The sequence below is a fragment of the Cupressus sempervirens genome, chromosome 2 (assembly GCF_028749045.1).
Source record: "Cupressus sempervirens isolate cs-2001-9-10 chromosome 2, ASM2874904v1, whole genome shotgun sequence".
Classification (NCBI taxonomy): domain Eukaryota; kingdom Viridiplantae; phylum Streptophyta; class Pinopsida; order Cupressales; family Cupressaceae; genus Cupressus; species Cupressus sempervirens.
Window position 1 is genome coordinate 609,480,359 of NC_143119.1, and position 25,488 is coordinate 609,505,846.

General features: G+C 31.9%; 1 protein-coding gene across 2 annotated transcripts; it reads left to right on the top strand.

Annotated features, from left to right (window-relative positions):
• The first annotated feature begins 2,269 nt into the window (after window positions 1–2,269).
• On the top strand, window positions 2,270–6,209 carry LOC149574855 (uncharacterized). Of its 2 annotated transcripts, none has more exons than XM_089814692.1 (5): window positions 2,270–2,469; window positions 3,103–3,262; window positions 3,482–3,611; window positions 4,021–5,131; window positions 5,801–6,209. In XM_089814692.1, the coding sequence occupies exons 2-4, from the start codon at window positions 3,130–3,132 to the stop codon at window positions 5,123–5,125; spliced, it is 1,368 nt and encodes a 455-aa protein (XP_089670818.1). In that variant the 5' UTR covers window positions 2,270–2,469; window positions 3,103–3,129; the 3' UTR covers window positions 5,126–5,131; window positions 5,801–6,209. The 2 variants fall into 2 exon arrangements, with proteins under 2 accessions (XP_089670818.1, XP_089670819.1); XM_089814693.1 differs by lacking the exon at window positions 2,270–2,469 and adding an exon at window positions 2,797–2,930.
• The last annotated feature ends 19,279 nt before the right edge of the window (window positions 6,210–25,488 follow it).

Here is a 25,488-nt window from a genome sequence, read left to right on the forward strand (position 1 = left end):
TATGGCCAAAACCCTTTCAGTCATAACCCTTCAAGATATCCCAAAGGATGACACAAGTTTGTGCTTTTACCCCTATCTTTATTTTCTCATTCAGTGATAATTTTTATTCACTTTAAAAAATGAACTAGCTATTTTTTCCCCAATTTAGTCTTTTATTTTCATGCACATATGCATATCTTTTATTGATAAAGAACAAACCTAATAAATGTGACCCCAAATGAAAAAGAAAACTAAAAGATTCTCCCTTTGCATCCTTTTACATTTCAATTCACTGGTGAAACAAGGATTTTTTACAATAAATAGCTAATAAGTTATATTTTTTGAGTAAACCCAAAAAAAAAACACTTTAATAGTTTAAACTCTTGAGAATTTAAGATTGTTCATTTAATAACTTACTATAGTTTAAGTATTTAAATAAATTAACATTCAAAAAATCTACCCAATGTTTAAAATATTGGTAATTTTAGACGGGTTATTAGCCTAATCATATTTAAGATGACTCATTCAACACCTAATTATAAATAAATTATTAAAAGAAAGTTAGCCTCTAAATAATGCACCAATTATTTAAATTCTTGATCATTTAAGATGGATTATAAAGCACTATCCTAAGAACATTTGGTGAAATTCATTTTATAATCTATCTTTTGTGGAATGTCATTACCCAGATATGAATGGACTATTAAAAGAAACAAATCTTTAATAAGACTATTAAACAAAAGAAATTTAACCTTCAAAATCAAAAATAATATAGCAATTACTTAAATTCTTGATAATTTGAAATGGATTATTCAAAACAATCTTAATTTTTTTAGAACCAAATTTATCTTTTATCTTTATCAAAAATCATAAATCATATATCATAATAGAAATTATTAGAAACAAAAATGTTTCAAATATATCAATCTATAAAAACAATATAAAGAAAACAGGATTTTAAAAACTTTAAAAAGAATGTACAATCTTGATGATTTGAGATGGTGGGTGAGCATGATCCTAAGAGCCTTTGATAATCTCATAACTTCCCTTTGGCTTTTCACCCAAGAAAGAAGATAGCAACTGTAGTCTTATGACAAGAAAAATCTATTCGATACCTAACGACAAAAGCCACAGACAAAACACTAACAAATGCAATTGACACGAGATCCATAATCATTAAGTACAAGAGAATGACATACTCTCTTAAGGATAAGAACCATAATCAACACTGACATTGGCTAAAACTGGCTCAACTTTCCTGACATGGAAGGCACAGATTGATTCCAAATCATTTGGAGTGCATATAAACCATACAAACAAGATATAAGCTACAGAAATATCTGAACCTCTATGGTTAATTCTCCAATGGATAACATTTTTCAACTTTCTTTGCAATCATTAACATATGATGTAAGAGGCTAGCAACCTCCATTCACTGAAAAAGCCAGCATGAAAAGATTGATTCCAAATAATTTGGAGTGAATAAAAACCATACCCACAAGATTTAAGCTACAATAAATCTGAGCCTCTACGGTTAGCAGCATGAAAAGATTGATTCCGGGGAATTTGGAGTACATCTAAACCATGCACACAAAAATCTGGTTTGAGCCTCTATGGTTAATTCTTCAAGTGGGTAACCTGTTTCAACTTTCTTTGCAATTATTAACATGTGATGTAAGAGTCTAGCAAACCTGCATTTACTGAAAAATCCAATCCAGCATGCAAAAAAGGAGTGTCAAATGGAAAACCGAAAGTGGGACCAAAAGAGTCTATGAAGTGAGATATCCTCCCTGGATTGTGTAGGCAGTGATGCGAGAGTCTCCAATGGCGTTGGTGAGAGAAAGGAAGCGTAAGGAGATTAATAAAAACATCATGGATTTCCTTTAATTTCTTATTCTGCTTTTGCGTGAACTGCTAAGTTTGTAGGGGAAGTTTCAAAGCAGAAACTGATATTTGCGTGCTCAACATTCTTACTCTCTTTTACTTCAATTTCTAACTAGTTTTTCTCCCTTTCCCATTGTTTTTTGTCTGGTGGCAGAGAAAGAAAAAAAAACATGGTGACCTCACAATGTCCATGCAATCAGGAGGAACGTTGGCAAAAGTCGACGGCTCTAATATTATAGTAACTATATTTTTCTCAACACAAAAACCCTAACCCTAACAGACACGCACAGTTGGTAAGTTCTCGCCAACAACAACCCTCCTGCCTATCGTCACCTTATTCTTCTCACTATATATCTCTTCCAAGCTTTGCCATTATAACAAGGATGATTTAGTCACAAGAGCTTCCATATGCTTTTGCTTCTTCATAATCAGCCTAACTCATTGCACAAACACACAACAAAAGAAAAAAAAGCAGTCTTTCTTTGTTATTACTTTCAGTCATATTAGTGTACTACGCTTTGTGTATTTGTTTGTCTGAGATATGAGCCTATTGGCTTCTGTACATCTTTGAGTCCACTGTTTTGCTTCAGGGCTACTGTGGACCAGGTATGCTATTACAATTCTTATTCCAATTGTTCAAGTCTTATCAAGTTGTACGTAGTAGTAGCTTCTACTGTACTTGAATACCCAATTGGCCAATTGCTGAGTTGTTAAAAAGGAAAAAAACTAAACTATGTTCTTGGTTTTGTTTGAGTGCTGTCATGAAACTCCTTGGGCTAGTTTTTCTTATACATGAAAAACAAGTTTTTTGGTGACTAGGGAACAGTGTAAGTGATGAAAGACATGAATAAGAAACCCAAAACAGATGAATTGAGTAATTTGGAGTTTGTATGTCCAATGAAGAGATTAGATTCTCTTCAGAGTAGAGGCCATAGGAGGAAGACTGATGTGGGTTTTCCCTTTTGACGTTGGAGAATTTGTTAGGAGACATTTATGATGGGTTTAATGAGTGCAGTGCCATGTACGAAACATGAAACACGCCCATTTCTCCAATTATGATAACTGAGGTTGTAAACTGTAAAAACTAGCCGTTATATAATATACCCATCTAGGTCGAGAAGCCAATTAATGTTTCTTATAATTTTGAATTGTTGTAGTTTCTATTTTGGAGGAGAGACATAATTTGACTTTTATATGAATTGAGGCTAAAATGGTTTTGTTTTGCTTTGGTTTGTGTAGACACCATCATAACTGCAGAGACAAGATATGGGGAGAAGTCCTTGTTGTGATGAGAACGGGCTGAAGAAGGGGCCTTGGACGCCAGAAGAGGATGAGAAACTTATCCAATACATACAGAAGCATGGTCATGGCAGTTGGCGTGCATTGCCAAAACATGCAGGTAATAAGACATCTAGAGATTAACATTTGTTGGAAATAAACATCACCCAGATCAATGAATTTGTTAGAAAATTCAAACTACACTTAAATCGATGATGGCCTGCTCAGAGAAACATGAAGCTTATAATAGAGCAAAGAACTCCATGTCAAGCATTAAAATAAAAAGTAGTATGTTCTTAGATGTATATCAGATAACATTTAAAAGCTTTTGGTGATGCAGGATTGCTTAGATGTGGCAAGAGCTGCAGACTTCGTTGGACAAACTACTTGAGACCAGATATAAAACGTGGGAAATTCTCATTTGAAGAAGAGCAGACTATACTTCACCTCCATGCTATGTTAGGAAACAAGTAATGTCATCAAAAACCAGCTCAATTTCAAGACCACAGTGTTTTTCTTATGTTTCATGAGCTTAGTGTTTTTCTTATGTTTCATGAGCTTAGTTTACTTTCCTGCACAACTCTTCAATTCATGTTTCAAGACATTAGTTTTCCTTTTGTATAACTCTTTGAATTCCATGTTTCAAGACCTTAGTTTTCTCTTTGAATGAATTTTCAATTCATTTTTCAAGACATTAGTTTTCCTTTTGTATAACTCTTTGAATTCCATGTTTCAGGACCTTAATTCTCTCTTTGAATAACTCTTCAATTCATGTTTCAAGACACTAGTTTTTCCTTTTGTATAAATCTTTGAGTTCCATGTTTCAAGATCCCATTTTTTTCTTTGTATAACTCTTGGTTGAAAATACCAACTTTTCAGGTGGTCTGCCATAGCTGCTCACCTACCTGGAAGGACTGACAACGAGATCAAGAACTACTGGAACACCCATTTAAAGAAACGGTTGCTCCAGATGGGTATTGATCCCATGACCCACAGGCCAAGGACAGATCTTTTTCCTCCATCATTTGCCTCATATTTTTCTTCTATGAATCCATGGGAGAGTGCAAGGCTTGAGGCTGAGGCAAGACTGGCAAGACACTACTTAAGCCTTGCAGCTTACAGATCATCCAGTGTGCCTGGCTCTGAGAATGGGAACATCAACCTAGACCTTAATCTTCTGAGGTCTGCATGCCAATTAGAAGATCATGCAACTGCAGCAGCAGCAACTTTCTGGGCACAACAACAACAACAACAACAACTCGCAGGATCAATGGCGGCGTACGGCGCGCAGAATCTAGACCAGCATTTGGTCCAAGCGGCCCAAGCGAGCCAATGCTCAAGAAGCTATAGTATCCCAGATCCCAATTCAAACATGGAGGGCTGTTTATCCTTGCAACAAGATCAACAGGGCTCAGTACCTCATTTCTTAGACAACATGTGCTCTTTGGCTCTTGGTTGCACATATCCAACCATGGATCAAGCTGCCATTGCACCTCCAAGTGATTCATGTTTAACTGATGAAAGCCTCAATCCACATAGCACTGTTTTTGCCACTGAGAACAGTCTAAAGCTTGAAGATGATCACAAACTGAGGATGGTCAAGGTTCCCTATCAGGACGAGTACACCAATGGTTTGCTGCCCAATCCTAAATCTGAAATGCCTGGTCAGAATGCTAATCATACTAGTTTGGTATGGCCAGATCATAAGTCCAATTCACTTCCACCATTGATATCTGCAACAGGCTCTCCAAGATCAAATACTTTCAACAGCACCACCTCTTCTCCTCATGGCTATGGAGCTTCAATTCCACCAGAGCTCCTGCTGGACTTCACAGAAAACTCCAACAACCCCAAGGCAATAGGAGGGACTCCCACTTGGTCAGATTTAAATACTGAAGATGGCAAAGACTACTGGAGCAACATGTTGAAGTTAGTTGACACTTCTCCACCAGGGCCTGAATATATCATCAGACAGCAGCAATAATGAAAGGTTGGTTGTTCAATTTTCACAATTCATACTTGACTAATGCTGCTGTTTCTAGATTTGATTATGTAAGATTTTCATCTTCCTTTTTGTGACACTAATTCTTCTGTTGCTTGATTTGATTATGTAAGATTTTTTTCTTTGTATCGATGAAACTAATGCTTATGTTTTCTGGATTTGATTGCCTGAGATGTTCATCACTTTAAATTTTCAAACATATTGATAATGAATCATGGAGTGTGATCTAAAATGCGATGTTAAATATCTCAGACAACGAGATTTTTATCTTCTTATGCTCTCTAACATCTTGATAATGGATCACAGAGCATGATACAAAAATATTTATATCTTCTTTCGCTCTCTAACATCTTGACAATGGATCAAAGAGCATGAAAATCTAGTGCAATGAGATTTTCATCTCTTATGCTTAGCACATCTTGACTATATATCACAAAGTGTGATCCAAAGATGTTATACTGAAATTCTCAAGCAATCAAATCCAGAAACAACAACAACAACAGATTTCTTCCAAGTTTTATAAGTTATCATTACTGAAATTCTCAAGCAATCAAATCCAGAAACAACAACAACAACAGATTTCTTTCAAGTTTTATAAGTTATCATTCTCAGTAGGTTGAATTCTTCATGACCTCCAATGTTGTAATTTGTGTGCAGTGATTGCTCGTGGAGAGTAGTACAACTATCATCAGTCTTAGCAATGTACTGTACGTATGTAGATACAGAATTACAAGGGAAATTTCATTGGGTTTGGCCAGTGTACAAAATTACAGTTTGATTGAGCAGTAGTGTGTATTCATGGATTCTTGTCTACACTTTTGTCATAAACGCAATAATTGAGTCTGTGTTTGTTACTTAACTTTCAGGCAGATGGATTCTCCTATGCCATTTATTGCTGTATATTAATGAACAGTTGTGATTTGGTGCGGTACATATACAATTATACCATTTAATTGCGTGTTGAAACTGCCTGCTATGTAACCTAACGGTCAAGGACTCAAACTTGTATGGCAGCCATTAAAACCTTTTGTGGGGTTTCAAATACTATCGTTTTCTTTCCTGTAAATTTTGTATGTCCACTGCTACGTAGAAACATAGCTTTTATCTAATTAGCGCCAGTATCGCCACTTATTATGACGACTAAACTACTTAATGATTCAGCAGCACGCTTGGATATTACTTTCTTTTCTATACTTTTCTTTTTTTGCGGACCCAATTTGAAGATGACTGCAAATAATTTTTTAAGTGGGTCATTTTCCTTGAGGAACACGTGAAAAGGGAAGTATATGGATCAAAAGATGGTTTTTCTCAATTGCTAAATTAAATATTTGTTTGAAATTTTCTCTTACAAATTTAATATCAATATTTTTAATCAGATTCAATAATAGCAATCTTTATATATAATATCATTATTTTTAATCTAATTCAATAATAGTGATATCTATATATAAGGATAATCAGATTCAATAATAGTGTGATCTCTCTATATAAGAATATTAACGATAATCAGATTCAATAATAATGATTTCTATATATAAGAATATTTCTGATAATATTCAATTATACTAATTTGTTTTTACATAGATTGAATGTTTTTCTTTTATTTTCTAATAATGTTTCAACTTACATTTAATAATCGTAATCTATTGTTACAAAAAAATTGTACACTTTTTTTACATTGATTTTCTATAAGACAATGCTCAACTATTATAACTTCTTTCTACATTAATTGAATATTTCTTCTACTAATTCTATATCAACATTACAAATCACATTTCATAACTATAATCTTGTTGATATTAGTTTTCCACAATCCATTGGAATTCATTGCTGTATTTTCTGGGCAGATTGTGTAACAATTTTTACATCAATGTTTCGGATCACAGAGCCGAAACATTGATGCAAAAATTGTTACACAATCTGCCCAGAAAATACAACAAAAAAAATTATAATCTTCATTCAAATAACATTCAATAATCTTAGAATCTATCTATCTTTCAGACAACTTCCATTTCCATATTCCTCTCTAAACTTAGTTTGATATTGATCAAAGTCATTTACAGAAAAAAGAAATGGAAATTACAATGTGGCAGACTTATTCGAGATCAATGCAAATCATAATCTGAGAGACTTATTCATGTTGAATATCAAGGCGAAGTTTAAGCAGCCAGAGTCCTGCGATTGCATAATAATTGGCCTGAGCCACCCACCTCAAAACACTGTTTAGCAACCAATCATTTCAAGAAAACGTAGCTCATAGCTTTTCCATATTGTGGTGGTTCTTGTTTAAAGTATAGAATTCTTGTATGACCCACAGATTGTGATGCCTTCCCAAACAAGATGAGAGAAAATAATAATAACTTTTATTTTTAATATAAAACAAAATAACTTTCAATTTATGTTTTTAATTTCAATGCAAGTTTTTATATTTAAAATTGTCATGTTATTTTAAGTTATTATTTTAAATGTTGTAATAGGTTGTGGTTAAAATGGTTAGAATTATCTAATAATCTTTTATTATATTATAAATCAATTTTTAGCTTGTTAATTAAATAAAATGTTTAGATCATATGGAGATACAATTAGATTTAATTGTAACATAAATTTGTAATGGAAATCATTAACTTTTATTCTAATATCATAATCCTCTATAATAATAAAAGAATGGGATATCTATTTAATTTCTTAATTTCTATCTTAATGTCATAATCTATCATAAGAAAAGATAGCTATACCTATTTATTCTCATTAACTTCTATTCCAATATCATAATTCATTATGAAAATAAAGATGACGATTTCTATTTACTCTAATTATCTCTTTAATTAGAATATGACAAAATTGTGACCATTAAAAAAAATTGACTATACAAAGAAGCATAAATGATAGTGAAGTTCAAATATACCTTATATATTTGTTTACGCCTTGTGAAGATGATAAATGTAAAGGAGGAAAATACATTAGAGTTGACCCTCCCCTACCTTCTCTATGTGACTTTTACTTAACCACTCTATATTGTATTGTTTTCTTCATAATAAAACGTTGAGTGTGTTTGATTAGCAATAGAAAGCGACCTTCTCATGAGATGGACGTCCCAATTTACTTTACATGTTGAATAAGAATATGGGGAGATAATAACAAATGTCAAACGACAATCATATATTTCTGAATAATTCCTCTACAAGTTATTATGGGAGCCAAGTTGGATACGTGTAATAAGATATGAAAGGCTTAAAATCCTTTCTTGTTAGGTAAATTTCTTGCTTTTCTTGCAAGCAATTGACTAACCGATGAGGGATGTTTTCTACTACCTAATCATGTACAAAATGAGACTTATGGTCAAATTATCATTATTTCTTCCATGAATAAGCTCAGTACATCCCTTTTACGAAGGTTAACTATGTTAGCTATAAAAGTTTTTCGAAAGGTGTTTGGTATGGTGATCAATTAAATTACTGCAATATTTGTTATAGATTTAGGGATATCAGAGTTTGAATCTTGTTTTTTATATTTCAAATAGGTATAAAAGGTTCATAATTAGGTGATTCAAAGAAATCTTATGAGTAAGAGAAAAGATATTGAAAATAAATATGACATTTAAAGAATGTGGATTAAATTGTGTGTATATTATTATAGTTGAATTATATGAATGTGATTAATTGTGTATATAATATTTTTATAGTATATAGTTTTTGTTTCTTAATTATGCATTGTAAAGTGTGATCTAAATTATTGATACAAAAATTCTACATGTTATTTCTATTCAAATAAATTGATTGAAAAAAATTAAATATAGAAGTTTGACTAATAAAAATTAAGTAAAATTAAGAATAACATTTCAACAAAATTGGTAGTACAATGAAAAGAAAACTATTCTTAAATCTACTTGTCATTATCTAAGGAGATTCAAGGATGTGTTTGATAACCAAATCATAGAACCAATTATTTGTACTATTGGTATGCATCCTGAACAAGCCACCTAACTAATAAAGTGAACTTTTTTAGATTAGAATAAATTAATTTTATTAATAATAACCATTAGATACTAACTTAATAAAATGGTTCAGGAGGGTAAAAGGGATAAGATATGATAAAAAAGTTACTATAGAAATCACCTACATAATAAATAAATTCTTTTTTAAAAAAAATAACTAGAATACACACATGTTGCAATAAATCATCTACCATTCAAATTCAATTATAGTTGACTATTAAGCAAGAAGGCATTCATGAATGCTCAACCAAAAATTTGGCAATTGCCTAGATGATTTTGACATAAATATGAATAGCACAATTGATTAACCTTGCATATTTTTCTTGTAATCCTACATAACTAACTAAACCTATACATTAGGAATTTGAGAGGTGAATTCCTTTAAGGGTGGGGATTCTTCCTTGAAAAAATTGGTGGGAGTTTCCATCTACATTTAAAAAACACATCAAGAAGCACTTGAAGTTCAACTTTGAATGGATATTTAATATATAAGAAGAGAAAGTGGTATGTCATTATAGTTTCCATAAAGACTTAGAATTTATGTTACACTAATAAAAAAATAACTTGAGTGGACTTCCAAATCTTTTAATGAAGGAAGCAAATGGGGAGAGTGGTGAGTAATTAAGAGAGAAAGGCCTCCTAGAAATGAGTAGCTTGGTATAAAGGAGCATTCAATTGCTAATTTAATTTAATTTTTTTCATTTTTCTAAGGAACACAAAATTAAGCTTATTCAATGGCCAAACACACAACTTATTATTTTTATCATTGATATGCATCCTCAACAAACCACTCAATTAAGAAAGTAAACTTTTTAAAATTGAAATAAATATATTATCAATAGTGAGAATTAGACACAAAGATATAAAAATTTCTTTAAAAAGTGAAATATGGATATATATAATTAAAACTTATTGTATAAATTGATGACATGTAATATAGCAAGAAAACACTCTTTTAAAAATAGGATATGTACATGTCACATAAAAAAATCTACCACTTGAGTTCAATGATACTTGACTATTAAGTAGGATGACCCTCCTTCCTAACCAAATGGTTGGCAATAACCCAAATATATTTTTATCTAATTGTGTTTGGTACAAGTAGTTATCCTTTTATTGTGAAGAGCCACCCAAAATGAAGAGCATTGGAGTGTTTTGGTGCAATGAGTGTATTCAAGCATCATACATATTTTTATTTCTATTTCTATTTTTATTTATCATTGATCTTGGATGTTAATGATTTGGGAGAAGACAAAAATGTTTCCATTCAAAAAAATATTTCATCTACATGAAGAACACAACAAGAAGCATTTGAAGTTCTAACATTGAATGGGTAATATGCAGAAGAGAAAGTAGTATGGAATCATAGTTATCATAAAAACTTGTCATTTATGTAAGGAATTTTTTTTTTTTTTTTAAACATTATGTAAAACTTGTTTTTATAAAAAAATATTGTTTTAGTAGAGAAATCTCAAGGTGGATTTTCAAGGAGGAAGTTAGTGGGGATTGTGGTGAATCAAAAGAGTCATGGATATTGACATAACCAAAATATGTGTTTGATTGTTTTTCTTTTGCGGCTAAATGGGAAAGGAACATATGGATTTGATAGAAAGAAAAGCCACCTATAAATGAGTAGGAATATCCAAGCAATAATTTAAGAATTGTTATCCCTTTTTACTGTCTCAAAAAAAAATTAACTTTCCCTATCCATTGTAATCAACATGTATAATTCATTCATTTTCTTGAAAGCCACATTGGTTTTATAACTCACATTTTACATATTTATAAATATCACCTCAAGTTGATATGAGTGAACACATTATTATATATCAATGATTCTTTGTCTTATATCCTCCAAATAATTTTGATACATGAACTCAAAATCATCAATTTGTGGTCATGTTATGAGTATGAAATTTCAATCCTAAAATCTTATTGATTCAATTTTTCATGCAATATGATAGAGTATCACAAGGATGGAAATGGAATCTTCATAATACAATTTGATGAATTTGAATTCTCTAACATGTATGCCCATACCATAAGGTTGCAATGAAATACATAGTATCAAAACTACCATAGTAGAACAACTGATTCAATAATTTATAATTAGGATAATGAGTAGATTTACACATTAAAACACATAAGAGTGAAACTAGCTATGTTTTGAAAATTAACATATCTAGGAATGCCACTTCCATTATCACTGCAATCTCAACAAAAATCTATATCATATATTATATAACTCCAATGACTTGAATAAATATATAGCTAAAATAAGGATAGCGTAATCTCCATCCAAAATGCATTAAAGACAAAACAAAGTCAAATTAATTTTTTTTAGATTCACAAAAATGTAGTGATTTTTTTCCTAAATTTTTTGTTGTTTTCAACTACAAACTATGCAGATCACAAAGATCAAACACTAAAAATTTTAGAAAAATCTATGGTGTTTTTTATTTTTTGAAAATTGGTCAACTGTACGATTTAGATGGAGAATAGCCACGTTCAATAAAATATAATGACTTGAATAAATAGATAGATAAAATATAGAAGCTTAAACAATACACAAAATAAATAATATAAAAGAATATATTATGAAATTAAAAATAATTTAATGTGAAATAAATTGACTGATATACTTTTGTAATAAGAACACAATGAACTTATGCTCAATCACATAAGGCAATGCATCCAAACATATTCTCGTCAAGTTTGAAAAATGTGATCAAGCTCAAAAATTTTTGTATTACCAAAAATTTATGATTGAAGCCACTACTATGGGCCAAATAAGAAAAAGTAATTGAATCTTGAATCCACTCCTCTATGGACTAGTTATAACGATGCATTTCTATGCATCCAGATAGCTATGAACATTAAAAATGGTGTAATGCAACTCACTTCACATGTTGCATTGATAAATGAAAAGCTAACTTTGATTTGGATTTTTAGTTGTTTTTCAAATGATATTCAAAGGCTACTTGAAAGGATTTCTATCACTCATTCAGGTAGATTCTTATCACATGTTCTAATTGGCTAAGTTGCTAAGCTTCAACACACATTCCAAAGATTTTCTTAAGCATCTTTTGGATGCCAAAACATATTCTTGGAATGGAATAAATGGTCAAATATAAAGAAATCAACTTTCTAAAAAGTCTTTTAAGACATTCAAGAAAATCCAATTGCCATTGGTAAGTAAGAAGTGGAAGCATACGAAGCTTAAGCACTTTTATGATTAGACAAGTACCTAGCCTATTAGCTTTTTGAATCTAACTTAATGCAAATTAACTTGTTTTGATATATTGTTTTTCTATGACTTTGGCAATGATAACTTTTTATTTAAATATGACAATCATCTAATATCATCAACCACAAATTATTGTAAGTCATATTTATTTTTAGTTTGGAAATTATTTTTATATAAAACTCAATATTCCTCTTCTTTGGGAGTCCCCACAATAGTGGGTTAAAAAATTTATCAACTTTGACACTAAAAGGAATATTTTGAAAAAAAAATCACATTTATACATCTATTTATATACTAAACTAATAAAAATTTGAAAAATAACCTAAACTACTAATTTTCTAAAATTTTGTGTAGATTTTGAATATATTCTTATGCATTTTTTTGAATTGATCTGCATGGAGTTTTTCACCTCCTTCAAAAACTAGTTTTCAATAATAAAATTAATTTTTACAGTGTGACACTCATTATATTTAACATAACTTTTTTTTTTATAAGGGATAAAAGTGTGATTCTTTTGAAATTAGATATCTTCATAGATATCACGTGATTGCAATTGATTACATTCATTATGTTGAATACTTTTTTATTTTCTTAAGTCATGAGGTCAAGTTAACTATAATTTAGATGTAGATTAACTATATATACATGTATCACAGTTTGATCTATACATATTGAAATCTGCATTTCCTTTTTTAATTAGAAAGAGGACATTGATATGTAAACTCTAGATATTTTTTTAAAAAAATTGGTTTACCATTTTTTAGTAAGAATGGAATAGAGAAGGTGATCTATGATTAAAAATCTATGTTTAGTAAAATTAAAAATTCAAAGTCATAATAAAATTAATATATATTAATAGCATAATAATTTAAAACCTCATTTCAAGTAACACCAACTTAAAATTTAAAAAATTTAACAATCATTTTATTTGATCCCTAAAAGCTAATGCCAAAGTAGTTTTTCCCATTATTTTGAGAGGTGTGAAGGGGAATCCTTTGCATATATGATTGAAAAGTAGAGAGGTTCTATCAAATAGATGTGTATCTAAGAGACTTTGATCTAACTCTCTTCAATTGATTCTTTCAAATGGGGCCTCTATAGAATAAAATCATTATATCTTCTTAAAAATAGGTGATTTCAGTAAAAATCTAGATGTGCAAAAAAGTGTAACCCACTATTGTGGGAGAACCCTACTAGGTCATATGTCTAATTGACTTAAATCTCCTCTTTTTCACCTTCTCTTCAAGTTTGCAACTAATTTCTTTTAGAACCTTTGAGCATCTCCTTTGAGAGTTGCTCTCATGTCGTTTTGAGGTAGCATCTACATTAGTATTAGGATGTTCTTCATTCTTTCAACTTGGGTGGCTTCACCTATTTTTGGAGGTGAAATCTACATTGACAATAATTAGATCTAGCTAGGAAATAAGAACAATAACTTGCATAAATTTTTAAAAGAGAGAAAATAGAGTTGAACAATGAATTCAATTAATCTTTGATTATTACAAACTTCATGACTTATACAATAAAATCATCGTTGACAACAAAAATTATGATGAAGTTTGAATCAATTGTCTTGAAGTTCATCATGTAATAAAAGAAGAATATTGAGATGATCCATAAATCACTATTGAAACTTAAGCTAAAGAGGTGATTGAAAAATTCAAGCATTGCAATTGGAATTAAACACTAACAAAAAGCACTTCCATCCAATTTTGGCATGAGCTTTCCCTGATTGGAAAAATATCACAAAAATAACTTGTGAGTTTTTTTTATCTCCATTAAAAAATTTAAGCATTTTCTATTGCAAATATTTCTTACACAAAGGGGTACCAAGACCTAAATTATTTGACTTACAACTTCAAACTTTGATAGTGATTTACAACTTCAAATGTGCACAATGTCCACTGTGTTTCTTTAGGTAGCATTGCATAGATTTGGATCTTTAAATTTTCTACAACCTCTTCTCCTTTGATAGCTTCGATAATGCATCTTCAAATTTCTACTCTTCATGAATTTGAAGGAGCAAATGTTATCAACTAGGATTTGATACCAAAAATGAAGGTTAAGAATGAAATGCTTTAATGAAAATTCAAGAGGACTAAACTATAGAAAATTTCTCAATAGAAACAAAAAAAACTAGTGTGGATTCCAAAAAAAGTTACAAAGACTTCTTTATCACATGATCATGGATTAAGGATTTTTTTATCAAAATATAGATATAATACTTGTATTATAGCAGCCTCAATAAACCCATACATATTATAGACTTAAACATATAAAACCTTCATTTAGAACATCAAGTTTAAGCTCATGCAAAAGATAATTCTCACACGTATTTTTCATGCAAATTAAGGGAAAATGTGTGCCAAAAGTTAGACATAACTACAATAAATCACTTGCAATGAGGGAGGAATTAAAGTGATTAGGGGAGAGGAACCAATAATCATAAGGGATAACTTTGTCAACATGTAGTCTTTGCATGGAATATCATAAGACCTTTATTTATTTTTAGAACTCTAAAATAGACATTTAAGTACTTATAACTAAGGTTTGAAGTTGTAACTCATTATGCAACTTGTTAAAATGGTGTGCCTAGTCAAATGTGTCTAAAAAATAACTTTTTAAACATTTGACAAAAGCTAAATCTAAACATCTCTAACAGCTAAATTTAAAAATATTATTTGTTTTTAAAAGAATATTGTATTTTTGAGGTCAAATCATTTTTTAGTTGGTGCCTAAACAATTAATCATTTGGTTAATTACATTACTACCCAGCTTCAAAGAGTCTACCAAGGTTCATAGTGTAAACCAAGTAGGATGTAGTGTTAACCTCAAGATAACAATGTCTACCTAGTTAGCCATGTTAACCAAGTAGAAGGAACATAATGTTGACTGAGCTGCATTGTCAACTGAGCCCTTCAATGTCAATCAAGTTCTCTAGTGTTCACCGAGTCTTTAGTACTAGTTGTTGTCACAAAAGTCTACACCCTTTGCTGAATTTTGACCTAAAGGCAACCTTATGAAACATGGAAACAATCTCCAAGTTGTGGGACTTGAACAATGAGATTGCATCTCTGGAGAAGGTTGACTTCCTCGCTATTAGGATGCACCTAACTGCTTCTTTGAAGAAAAAGGGAGAAGGAAATGCATGAAATCAAACTACCTATTCTAATCTAGAGGGGTGATACACCAAATAGTATGTTCAGTCTTATCTCTACCTAGAATTGCATAGTTCATCAATATAATCCCAAAGTACACAGATTCAATCTTTTCTACACAGATTTAATCTTTTCTTTAACTCAACAATCACATGTACAAATCAAAAACCAATGGAATTTTATAAGGAAGAAACTTCACTCTATACCATTCAAAGGAAAAGTAGATACAACATACAACTTGAAGAATGAAAGAAATACATTAATAGAAGAAAAGAAGATATTGTACAATATATTAATTGAAGAGAGAGGTACAATAGAGAATATATTCACTCAGAGGCAAAAGAAATTATAGTAGAAGAGTATACAATACAATTGATACAAAATCAGGGAAGGGACCAATAGACCCTCAAAAGAGTCACAAAATTTGCCTTTATAGCTTAGGCAAAACTGAGAAGACTTCAATTGAAACCATAAAAATTAACCACTATCTTCAAATTGCAAACAACAATAACTATTAATCCCAGAAAGATTTGATCGAAAGCACATCCATATGAAGAAAATTTGATCTTTATGTGCAAACTCAAGTCCTAAAGAGACAAAAATGTCTACCATAACTACTCTGACTAGTAGATGGATAACCAAGGTAGCAATAGAATGAAATTTGTATTTATCAAGTGTTGGGAACACCAAAAGATGGTTATAGGAAATCAAAGGATTTTTTCACCATCAATGAGCCACTTTGAAAGTGTTTACAATAATACCAAGTTAGTTGTGTCATCAAATCAACTAGATTCAACAGTCAACCTCACCATGTGGCCTTATATCTTGAAGCATACAGCTAGATCATCTTGTTTCCAACTTAGAAAAAGGGAGAAAGTGTTTTCATGTCTTACTTTAGGGCTCGCGATCTTACGATTGACTTTAAAATTCAAACCCTTTGTATCATCTTAGGAAAGGAATTTGACCTTTATGATCTTACGATCACTTACTTATCACATGATTAGGGGTTCCCTTCAAATCTTTTATGATCTCACGAGCAACAACTTGTCATAAGATCAGGATATTAGTTGGAATTACAATCTTACACTTAGTATTTTAACCTTTTTATAGCATCACCAATACGTGTCTTAGCCCTTGTGACCATACAACATAACTTTTTGTAGCATCGAGCTTTACCTTTTCTTTCTTTACAATCTCTCGATCATAGCCAACTAACCTTGTCATGACCTTGGAAGCTTTCCCTTAACTGTTGCCTCTGACTCTCAATCACATGTTGGTGATTTTCTCTCCTTTTTTGTAACCTTGGAGACTCTTGGATTCACTTTATGTTAACCCTTTACAACTATACATTCACCTGCATTTCGTGGCATCAACAATCTTCATTGCTTGGTCCTATGATCTTATGATCAAAAAATTATCCTAAGATTAGAAGATTCAATTTTCTCATGGAATAATTCTTTATGTTCATGCACTTGGCCCCACCATTCCATGTGTCACTACATCACTTTCTTTTTTTGGCTATCCTTCATGCATCTTCAGAAAGCAAGAATGCAATAAGCATTGATCTGCTTCTAGATCAATGGTTGTAATTGATTGCAAGCCTTTGAAGTTTTTCTTCTTTTGATGCTTTGAGATCTCTCAAAATGTTGACACCTATCCACCTTTCTTATGATCTTATGATCCCTTTTCTCTTGTATGGTTGTGGGTTCCCTTTTTAAGCCTTTATGCTTATATTCCCTTCAGCTTGTCGTAGCATCATATCACTTGCCATCTTATGATAAAAAACTTATGATGACACAACATGGGATGATCGTAAGATAGTAAGCTTTAGAGAATACACCCATGATGCTATGATATATGGGATATCATAAGATTGGGAGACTCAACATTTTCCTTTATGATTCCTTGCTAACCTTTACTTCATAACATTGGAACAGAGAAAAATCAAATCTTATGACTAGATGCTAAAAACCTCAATCATAAGATTGTGACACTTGATGAAAAAATGAAGATGACATATGGCCTCCTGCTTAAACACAAAACCTAAGGTAAAGGCCACATTTGATCATGGATTTAGTGATGATGACATGAAAACAAAAATGGGCGGGGGTGGCTAAAATGGCTAACACTAACCAAGTTTGTGCCTACTCCTGAGTGATCAATGTGAACTGAGCACCAGTGTTACCGAGTGTCAAAATATTACCCAAGTGTTCTTCAAAACTTGAGTTACAACATTGAGCTGACTTAGTGAATATTGTTGAATTAGTATTGTAGCTGATTCTAGAAGGTAATTATTTGGATTAAACGATATGTAAGACATCTTGCCATATCCAAATGTGTAAGAGTATGTGTATGAAACAAGTATGAATGCGAATTGAAGAGCAAAGGCTACAAGAATTATAAGGAAAAGAAGAGTCTCATATATTAGAATAAGGTGATCATTTCTACATCAAAGGAATCTCAATCAAAAAATCAAGTTATAGAAGCAGAGATCAAGCACTAGTTCATTTGAATAGGTGCATCAATCAAATCCTCTACCATGGTGGACTTAATAGTCTTATGTTAAATCTCCTAACTAAGTGCATACTTCATTGTATTTTATAAATCCTTTTCCAAGGTGGACCTAACACTCCTTATTGCTCCTAATAAGGTAGATCACCAAAACTAATCATTCGTGAGCCTTAACTGACAAAATTTATACTACAGTACTAAATCTTGTGGGTGTCATCCCCACCCTAGTTTTACTTTCTATTTGGAAGGTTTCTAGGTTATCAATCATTGTGTCAACCTTATGAATGTTTTATTTCTTTTAGTCTTTCATGCATGCAATTAGATCAGATTAGCTTAAAGAGGATTAATTGGTAAATTGAAGTTAAATTGTTATTGCTTCCTAATTCACCCCCCCAACCCCTCTCAATCACCTAGCCCACCATATATTTCTAACAATTGGTATCAGAGCATTTGGTTCTCACATCAAAATTTTAGCAGTTCGAGAAAAGATCAAAGGCAATGGAAGCGTATAGGCTTGAGAAAGTTATTCAAAATGAAAAGTTAGATCTGCAGATGACCATGGAAAATTCAAGAAAATAAAGGAGCAACTCTCTCAATCCTTTAAAATAAGAAAAGACTTAACAGCAAAGATGAATGACAATCTCTACATAGAAGAAAGAATTGAAGACATTTGCCAAAATAGAATTTTAGATGAAGTTGATGCAACAATCAAAGACCTACTTGAGAAAATTCTCACTCTTCATGAAGTAGTTAGAAAGTTGAACAGAGAACAAGAAATTCAGTTAGTCAAAATGTGTGAAGACGTGAAACAAAAGGACAAGGAAAATGAATAGAATAAATTGTTAATTGAATAGATAGAAGAAAAGGAAAATGAAATTGAGCATCTATCTCTTCAGCAAATAGATTTGATAAGTCAACTCAATTGAACAAATCAAGAACTTATTAGCTTGAGAAAAAACAATTAAAGATTGCAGAATGATGTCAGCATTGAAAGGAAAACCAACGAAAGGATGATAAAATCTCAAGAAAGCATGAATCAATTGAATGAGAAAACTCAATTTAGACACAAAGGTAAAGTAGGATTAGGCTATACAAATAAAGGTGAATCATCTTAGCAAGGAGCTCAAAAGAAAAGAAGACCTACTTGTAATCATTATGGAAAGTTAGAGCATACATCAAACAAGTGTTGGAGTAATGGTAAATCAAAATTTAGTGGAAAATGCTATAGTTGTAACAAGCCAGGACACAAAAGCAAGTGAATGCACACAAAAAACCATGTTTGAAGGAAAATGTTTCAATTGCAACAAACAAGGGCGCAAATCTTTAGAATGCAAGACCAAGAAATGGAATCTAGTAGAACATTATAAAAGTGATCTTTGGTTCGGATTATAACACAATGTATAGATGTCACTTATATGGTGAGCATGGACATATTGGAGCAAATTGCATAAGAGCTCACATGAGGAAGAGAGACCCTACAAAGACATATTTTGTATGTAAAGAACTTGGACATCTAGCTAGAGACTATATGAACTAAGGTAAAGTTAAAGATGAAAAGAAAGAAAAGGCTAACAATATATCAGAAGTCAAATGAGGTACCAATGGATAAACAAATTTCCAAAGAATGCAAGTCAAAGTCTTGAAAATGTTAACACCCAAGAGAATGAGTTGGGTGATTCAACCATTTCAAGCTAGTTATCCATGGAGATCACTAAAACTATGAGTTAGAAGGAAACATCCTATATCAATTCTAGTTAGCAAGCAAGAAGATCCAAATCATCATTTTAGATGCATTTGGATCACTGAGTTAGATAACAACTGGAGTAATCTCTTAGAACTTACTGAACAAGGTCAGGTTACAAGATATTACCGAGCAAGGTCATGTTGTAAGACCTAATTGAGATTGGATACAGATGGCATGTTTGAAGTTCTAACCAAGTCAAGGGTATCTACCAATTTGAAGACTTGGCCAAGTTGGATAGGCTATCATTGAGTTGTTCGGCATACAATGCACTAATGACAACTTGAAATCATATTTTTGTTTAAAAGGAAAGATTTGAAGGTTTTTTTTTTCACTATGAATTTCAGAGAAAGTAGAGCAAAGCATTCCTAATCCCCTGAGCAATTTAGAGAATATTTTTCAAAGAATTGTTTTTGCATCACCAAGTGATAATGGCATCTTCGTCTAGCAGAAAGGTTAAGAAGGGTTTCAAGATGCTAATAAGAAATGTAGCACCCACAAACTTGAAGTTCAAACTTTGTCCAGCAATTACAAAGGAACTAGGCCTAGTCAGAGCACATTCACAAATTCCTCCAAAGATACTCTTGATACATGATATTAGGTCATTTTATCACTATTTGATTCAAGAATTGGGTACTTTTGAGATGAATCAAGAATATGAGGCATTATGTGGGGATGGAAACTTGAAACCTAAGCATAAGCATCTAGAAACAAAGGGTTTAACCCCACATTATATAAATGCCAAGGGATTTTCAAGGAAAGTGGATTAGGTTTATCCTTAGTTGTGTCTACGACATGCAATTCTAGCTCAACCAACCTATTCAAATAACAAAGAAGATGACTCATAGAGTTGTTAGGTTTCCTATGCTATATTGACCTAAAACCACAAAAACCATAGGTTGGGTTGAGCTAGCAAAGAAGACTTTTTCCAAGTGGGATTGCGAAGGAATGAAACTTAGTGGCATCACATATATGAAAATTAAGTTTGGAATACATGTAATTGCTCACAAAATTTATAGTTCCAATCAACTTAACAATGTTCCATGTGAAGCTATAGACTTAGCATTCAAGGTGGTCAAGAACAATCTATCCTTTGACCTTGTCAAGTTGCAGTTGAGCCGTCTCAGAAAGAACATGGAGAGCATCTAAGCATCCAAGACTAATCTGTGCAAGTTTGGATCACTCCTAGTATATTTATTCTTTTATGGTTAGAATTTTTTCCCCTCAAAAGGTTTTGTATTTTGGAAGAAAGATAAACCTATTCTATAGCATATCAATGAGTTTATAACTAAAATGGGCGAAAATTTTGAGGGCATCATGGATGCATATTTTGAGACCTTTAAGGAAAGGATGCATAGTAGATTCAAAATACCCAAATGGCTAGTTGATGATTATGAAAAAGAATATGTTTCCTTGTGGACTGTGACAAGATACATATTTAGGCAGTTAGGCCGAGAGTGGAATGGGTACAACCTCTTGGTTATGAGGTAAAAATTGATGTCACAATAGATATCATTGAGGCTCTTGTCAATGAGCTTGTGGATCCTAAGGTGGCATATTTTGGTACTAATGAATGGGAAAGACCAAAATTTCTTTGGAAATCAAGATTCCTCAAGCTCTAATGTGAGGAAGAAAGATAATTGAAAAGATCCAAAAGGAAAGCAAGAAATCTAGTTCCCCTCTTCTTCTCATAGAAGGAAAGGGAGATGATATTTAAGAAAAAGAACAAAGAGAAGAGGAACATGAAGAAGAAGAAGAAGAGAAAGAAGCAATAGAGAAACCTCCAAAAAAGGGGGAAGATAGCTATAACAAAGAAAGCTACAAGGTCGTCTACTACATTCTTCACCAAAAGGCCTACCAAGTCTAGGAAGAAGCTAAAGCTTCAAGATGAGGATGATGAAAAGAGTAGCAAGTAATTTTTTAGAAGTGTGCTCCTACCTTTAGAGAAAGATTAAGAAGACTCACAAAAGGAGGAGGTATGACATATTTCAAATCACTTAAGTATGAGACCAGGAGTAAGTAAGAGGAAAACTAGATTGAAGAAGCCTTAATGGAAAAAATAGTTAAATGGAAATATGCTCCAAGTGAATTGAAAATAAAGTTCTAGATGTTATACTTAAGGCAGTTATACCTCAATGGGACAATTCTATAGCAGTTGCTAGGGATATCAAGGAAAAAACATTGAGGAAATTAATTCTAGATCTTTCAAATAAGGAAGTAAAGGAAGCATTGATCAAGCATGAACAAAAGTTAACTCCTAAGTTTAATGCATTGTTGATTCTATCCAAAGATACTAAATCTGTTGTGCAATCAAATACAAATGCATGGAAGAACATCTATGGATTGCATTTTTTAAAGCATACTGAGGAGGTTGCATAAGTAGATGATGTGTTAATGATGAGGAAGATGATGATGAGAAATATGATCAAGAGGATGTCGATGATCATGAAGTCAATGAGGATCTACCTAAAATTCAAGATATCAAAGATTCTGATCCTGAGAAGATAGTAGTAGAGGTAATGGCCTCCCTTCTTAATTCTTTGAGAAAAATATTGATCATATGAAGTTCTGAGAAGGTTACTACTGAGTCACATAAAATTGAGTCAAACATCATTCCACCAAGCACTCAATTGACTCTTGGAGCTATCCTACTGAGTGCAGTGATGAGTGTTGTTACCACCACTTCATTTATTGAGTTGTAGGCTCCACCCTCCATAGCTCGAGGGCAAACCAAGTCTTAGTAAGGTATTGTGAATATTCCTATTATTATTAGTAATGTTGTTTCTAGTGTTTCATCAATAAGTGCAATGACATTAGAGGTTAAGCATCAATCAAGAATTGAGGATTTGAGTAAAGGAAAGGAAATTATTCCTTCCTCTATTTTGAAGGAAAAAGGTAGAGAGATAGAAGCCTCCATTGATGAGATTAACCTAGATGAGGATATAGTTATTCCAAATTAGGATACCTCTAATCTCACTCTTGAAGAGATGGACACCCTTAGAGAGATTTGGAAGAAAAGGGAAAAATAATAGAAGTTGAGAGCAAAAAGGAAGGAGAGGAATCAAGCACTAGAAGACATAAAAGGTATATTTATTGATGCACTTAGTATTCAAGTTGATAGAAAAAACCTACACTGGATCAACTTGTTGACGTATTTCACTAAGTTTAATGAAGATCTGAGTGGACAAGAAAAACTACTACAGAGGGTAGAAAGAAAGTTTGATAACAAAGTTTTGGAAAAGGTGGCATAGAAGATTGCTATTGATCAAGTGGAATTGTCCACTATTCTTGTTAATTTTGAAAAATTTGTAAATAATGTTGTTTCCTTATTTGTAAATTTAAGTGATACTATAAATTTTACTAAGGAAATAAAGGACAAGTTGTCTAAGATAGATACTGATATGAAGGCAAGTGTACATCAGTTGTCACTTGACCCAAGCACTAGCTCTACACATTTCATCAAGATTAGATATCTGATAGACTTGCAAGTAGAATTGTTGAGAGAAGAAGCCATAATCTGGGCTACATTGGCATATATTCAAAGTTTGATAATTCCTAGCATGGGTGTAATGCAAAAATATATTGTTCATGCTAAAACATTAATCCATGAGAACAACTTTTCAATTGTTGATCATATGATAAAATTATCAGCTGAAGTACAAATAGCTTTGCACGGTTCCAAAGTTTTGCAAGGTAATTAGGATAGAACAATGTCTATAATTTTGAAGGTACCTAGTTATTTCCTTTCACATTTTGGTGTTACCTTGTAATTATTTTTTTGGCAATTGTGTTAAAGGGGGAAATAATTATATCATACAAAAAGGAAGATATATGTATATAAGGAGGAAGACAACATCAAAGGGGAAATACAGAAAGGGGGAAATATATGTACAACAAAGATAAAAAAAAATTTTTTTGAAAAAGTTAAAAAAAAGTTAGTGTCAACAATTTAGTTACAAGCCTAAGCATATTGATAGGGGGAGTTTTGACTCTTTTTTTAAGTATTCAAACTTTTGGTATGATAAGTGTTTTTGTCACTAATTCCAAAGGGGGTGATTGTTGACCTAGTGGTCAAATCATTTGTCAATTAGTGCCTAAAGAGTTAATCATTTGGTTGGTTACATTGCTACTGAGCTTCAAAGAGTCTACGAAGCTTCACAGTGTAAACCAAGAAGGATGTAGTGTTAACCAAGCTAACAGTGTCTATCGAGTTAGCCATGTTAACCAAGAAGAAGGAAGGTAGTGTTGATAGAGATATAGTGTCAACCAAGCCCTTCAGTGTCAACTAAATTCTCCAGTGTTCATTGAGTGTTTGGTGCTAAGAAATTTGATGCCTTCTCCTGAGTGACCAATATGGATTGAGAACTAGTGTCAACCGAGTGCTAGAGCATGTCGAGTTGACAATGTTTCTAAGTGTTAGAATATCACTCGAGTAATAGAATTGAGCTGACTTGGTGAAGATTGTTGACTTGGTATTGTAGCCAAATCTGGAAGGTAATTATTTGCATTATTATATATGTAAGACATCTTGTCATATCCAAATGTGTAAGAGTATTTGTATGAAACAAGTATGAATGTGAATTGAAGAGTAAAGGCTACAAGTAGTATAAGGAAACATAGAGTCTCATCTATCACAACAAGGTGATCATTTCTACATCAAAGGAATCTCAATCAGTAATCTAAATTACAAAAGTAGAGATCAGTCACTAGTTCATCCTAATAGGTGCATCAATCAAATCCTCTAACAAGGTGGACTTATCAGTCTTATGCTAAATCTCTTAACCGAGTGCATACTTCATTGTATTGTATAAATCATTTTACAAGGTGAACCTAATGGTCCTTATTACTCCTAACAAGGTAGATCACTAGAAGTGATCATTTGTAATCCTTAACTGACCAACTTTGTACAATGGTACTGAAGCTTGTGAGTATCATCCCCACCCAAGTTTTACTTTCTATTTGTAAGGTTTCTAGGTACCAATCATTGTGTCAACTCTTATGAATGTTTTATTTCTTTCATTCTTTCATGCATACACTTAGATCATATTTTCTTAAATAGAATTAATTAGTGAATTGAATTTAAAGCATTATTGGTTCCTAATTTACCTACGGGAATGCCTTTTTGATATTTTAGGAACACTATAAAGAAAAAATATAAAATCAATAAACCAAAGTGTTAGCACCTACTGACAGATCTAATGTCCTTCATGCTTGCATGTGTCATACCACATTTTCCCAATGCTCTAGTCATTCTTGTGCAACCATCACATCATCTAACCCAGAGCTCACAATCAATATGGGTGATCCCACAATAATGGGTTCCACTTTTTGACCAATTTTGACACTGAAATCAATATTTTTGCAACAAACGTCACATTCAAGTGACTATATCTCCAAAACTATAAATAATTTCAAGATGATATAAACTAGTGATTTTGAGTACTTTGTTTCTACTTTTTAACCATATTTTTTAATCTAAAAAAAAAAAAAAAAAAATTTATGTCAATTTTTTTTATCTCCTCCGAAAAGTGGTACATAATAAAATTCAATATTTTAAAAAGTGACAGTCCATTTGACACACAACTTTTTTTCTAGAAATGATAATGAAGTAATTCTTTTGATGTTAGATTTTTAACATTAATATCCAGAGGATGCATTTAGTTTGATTTATTTTGGTTGAATATTGTATAGTTT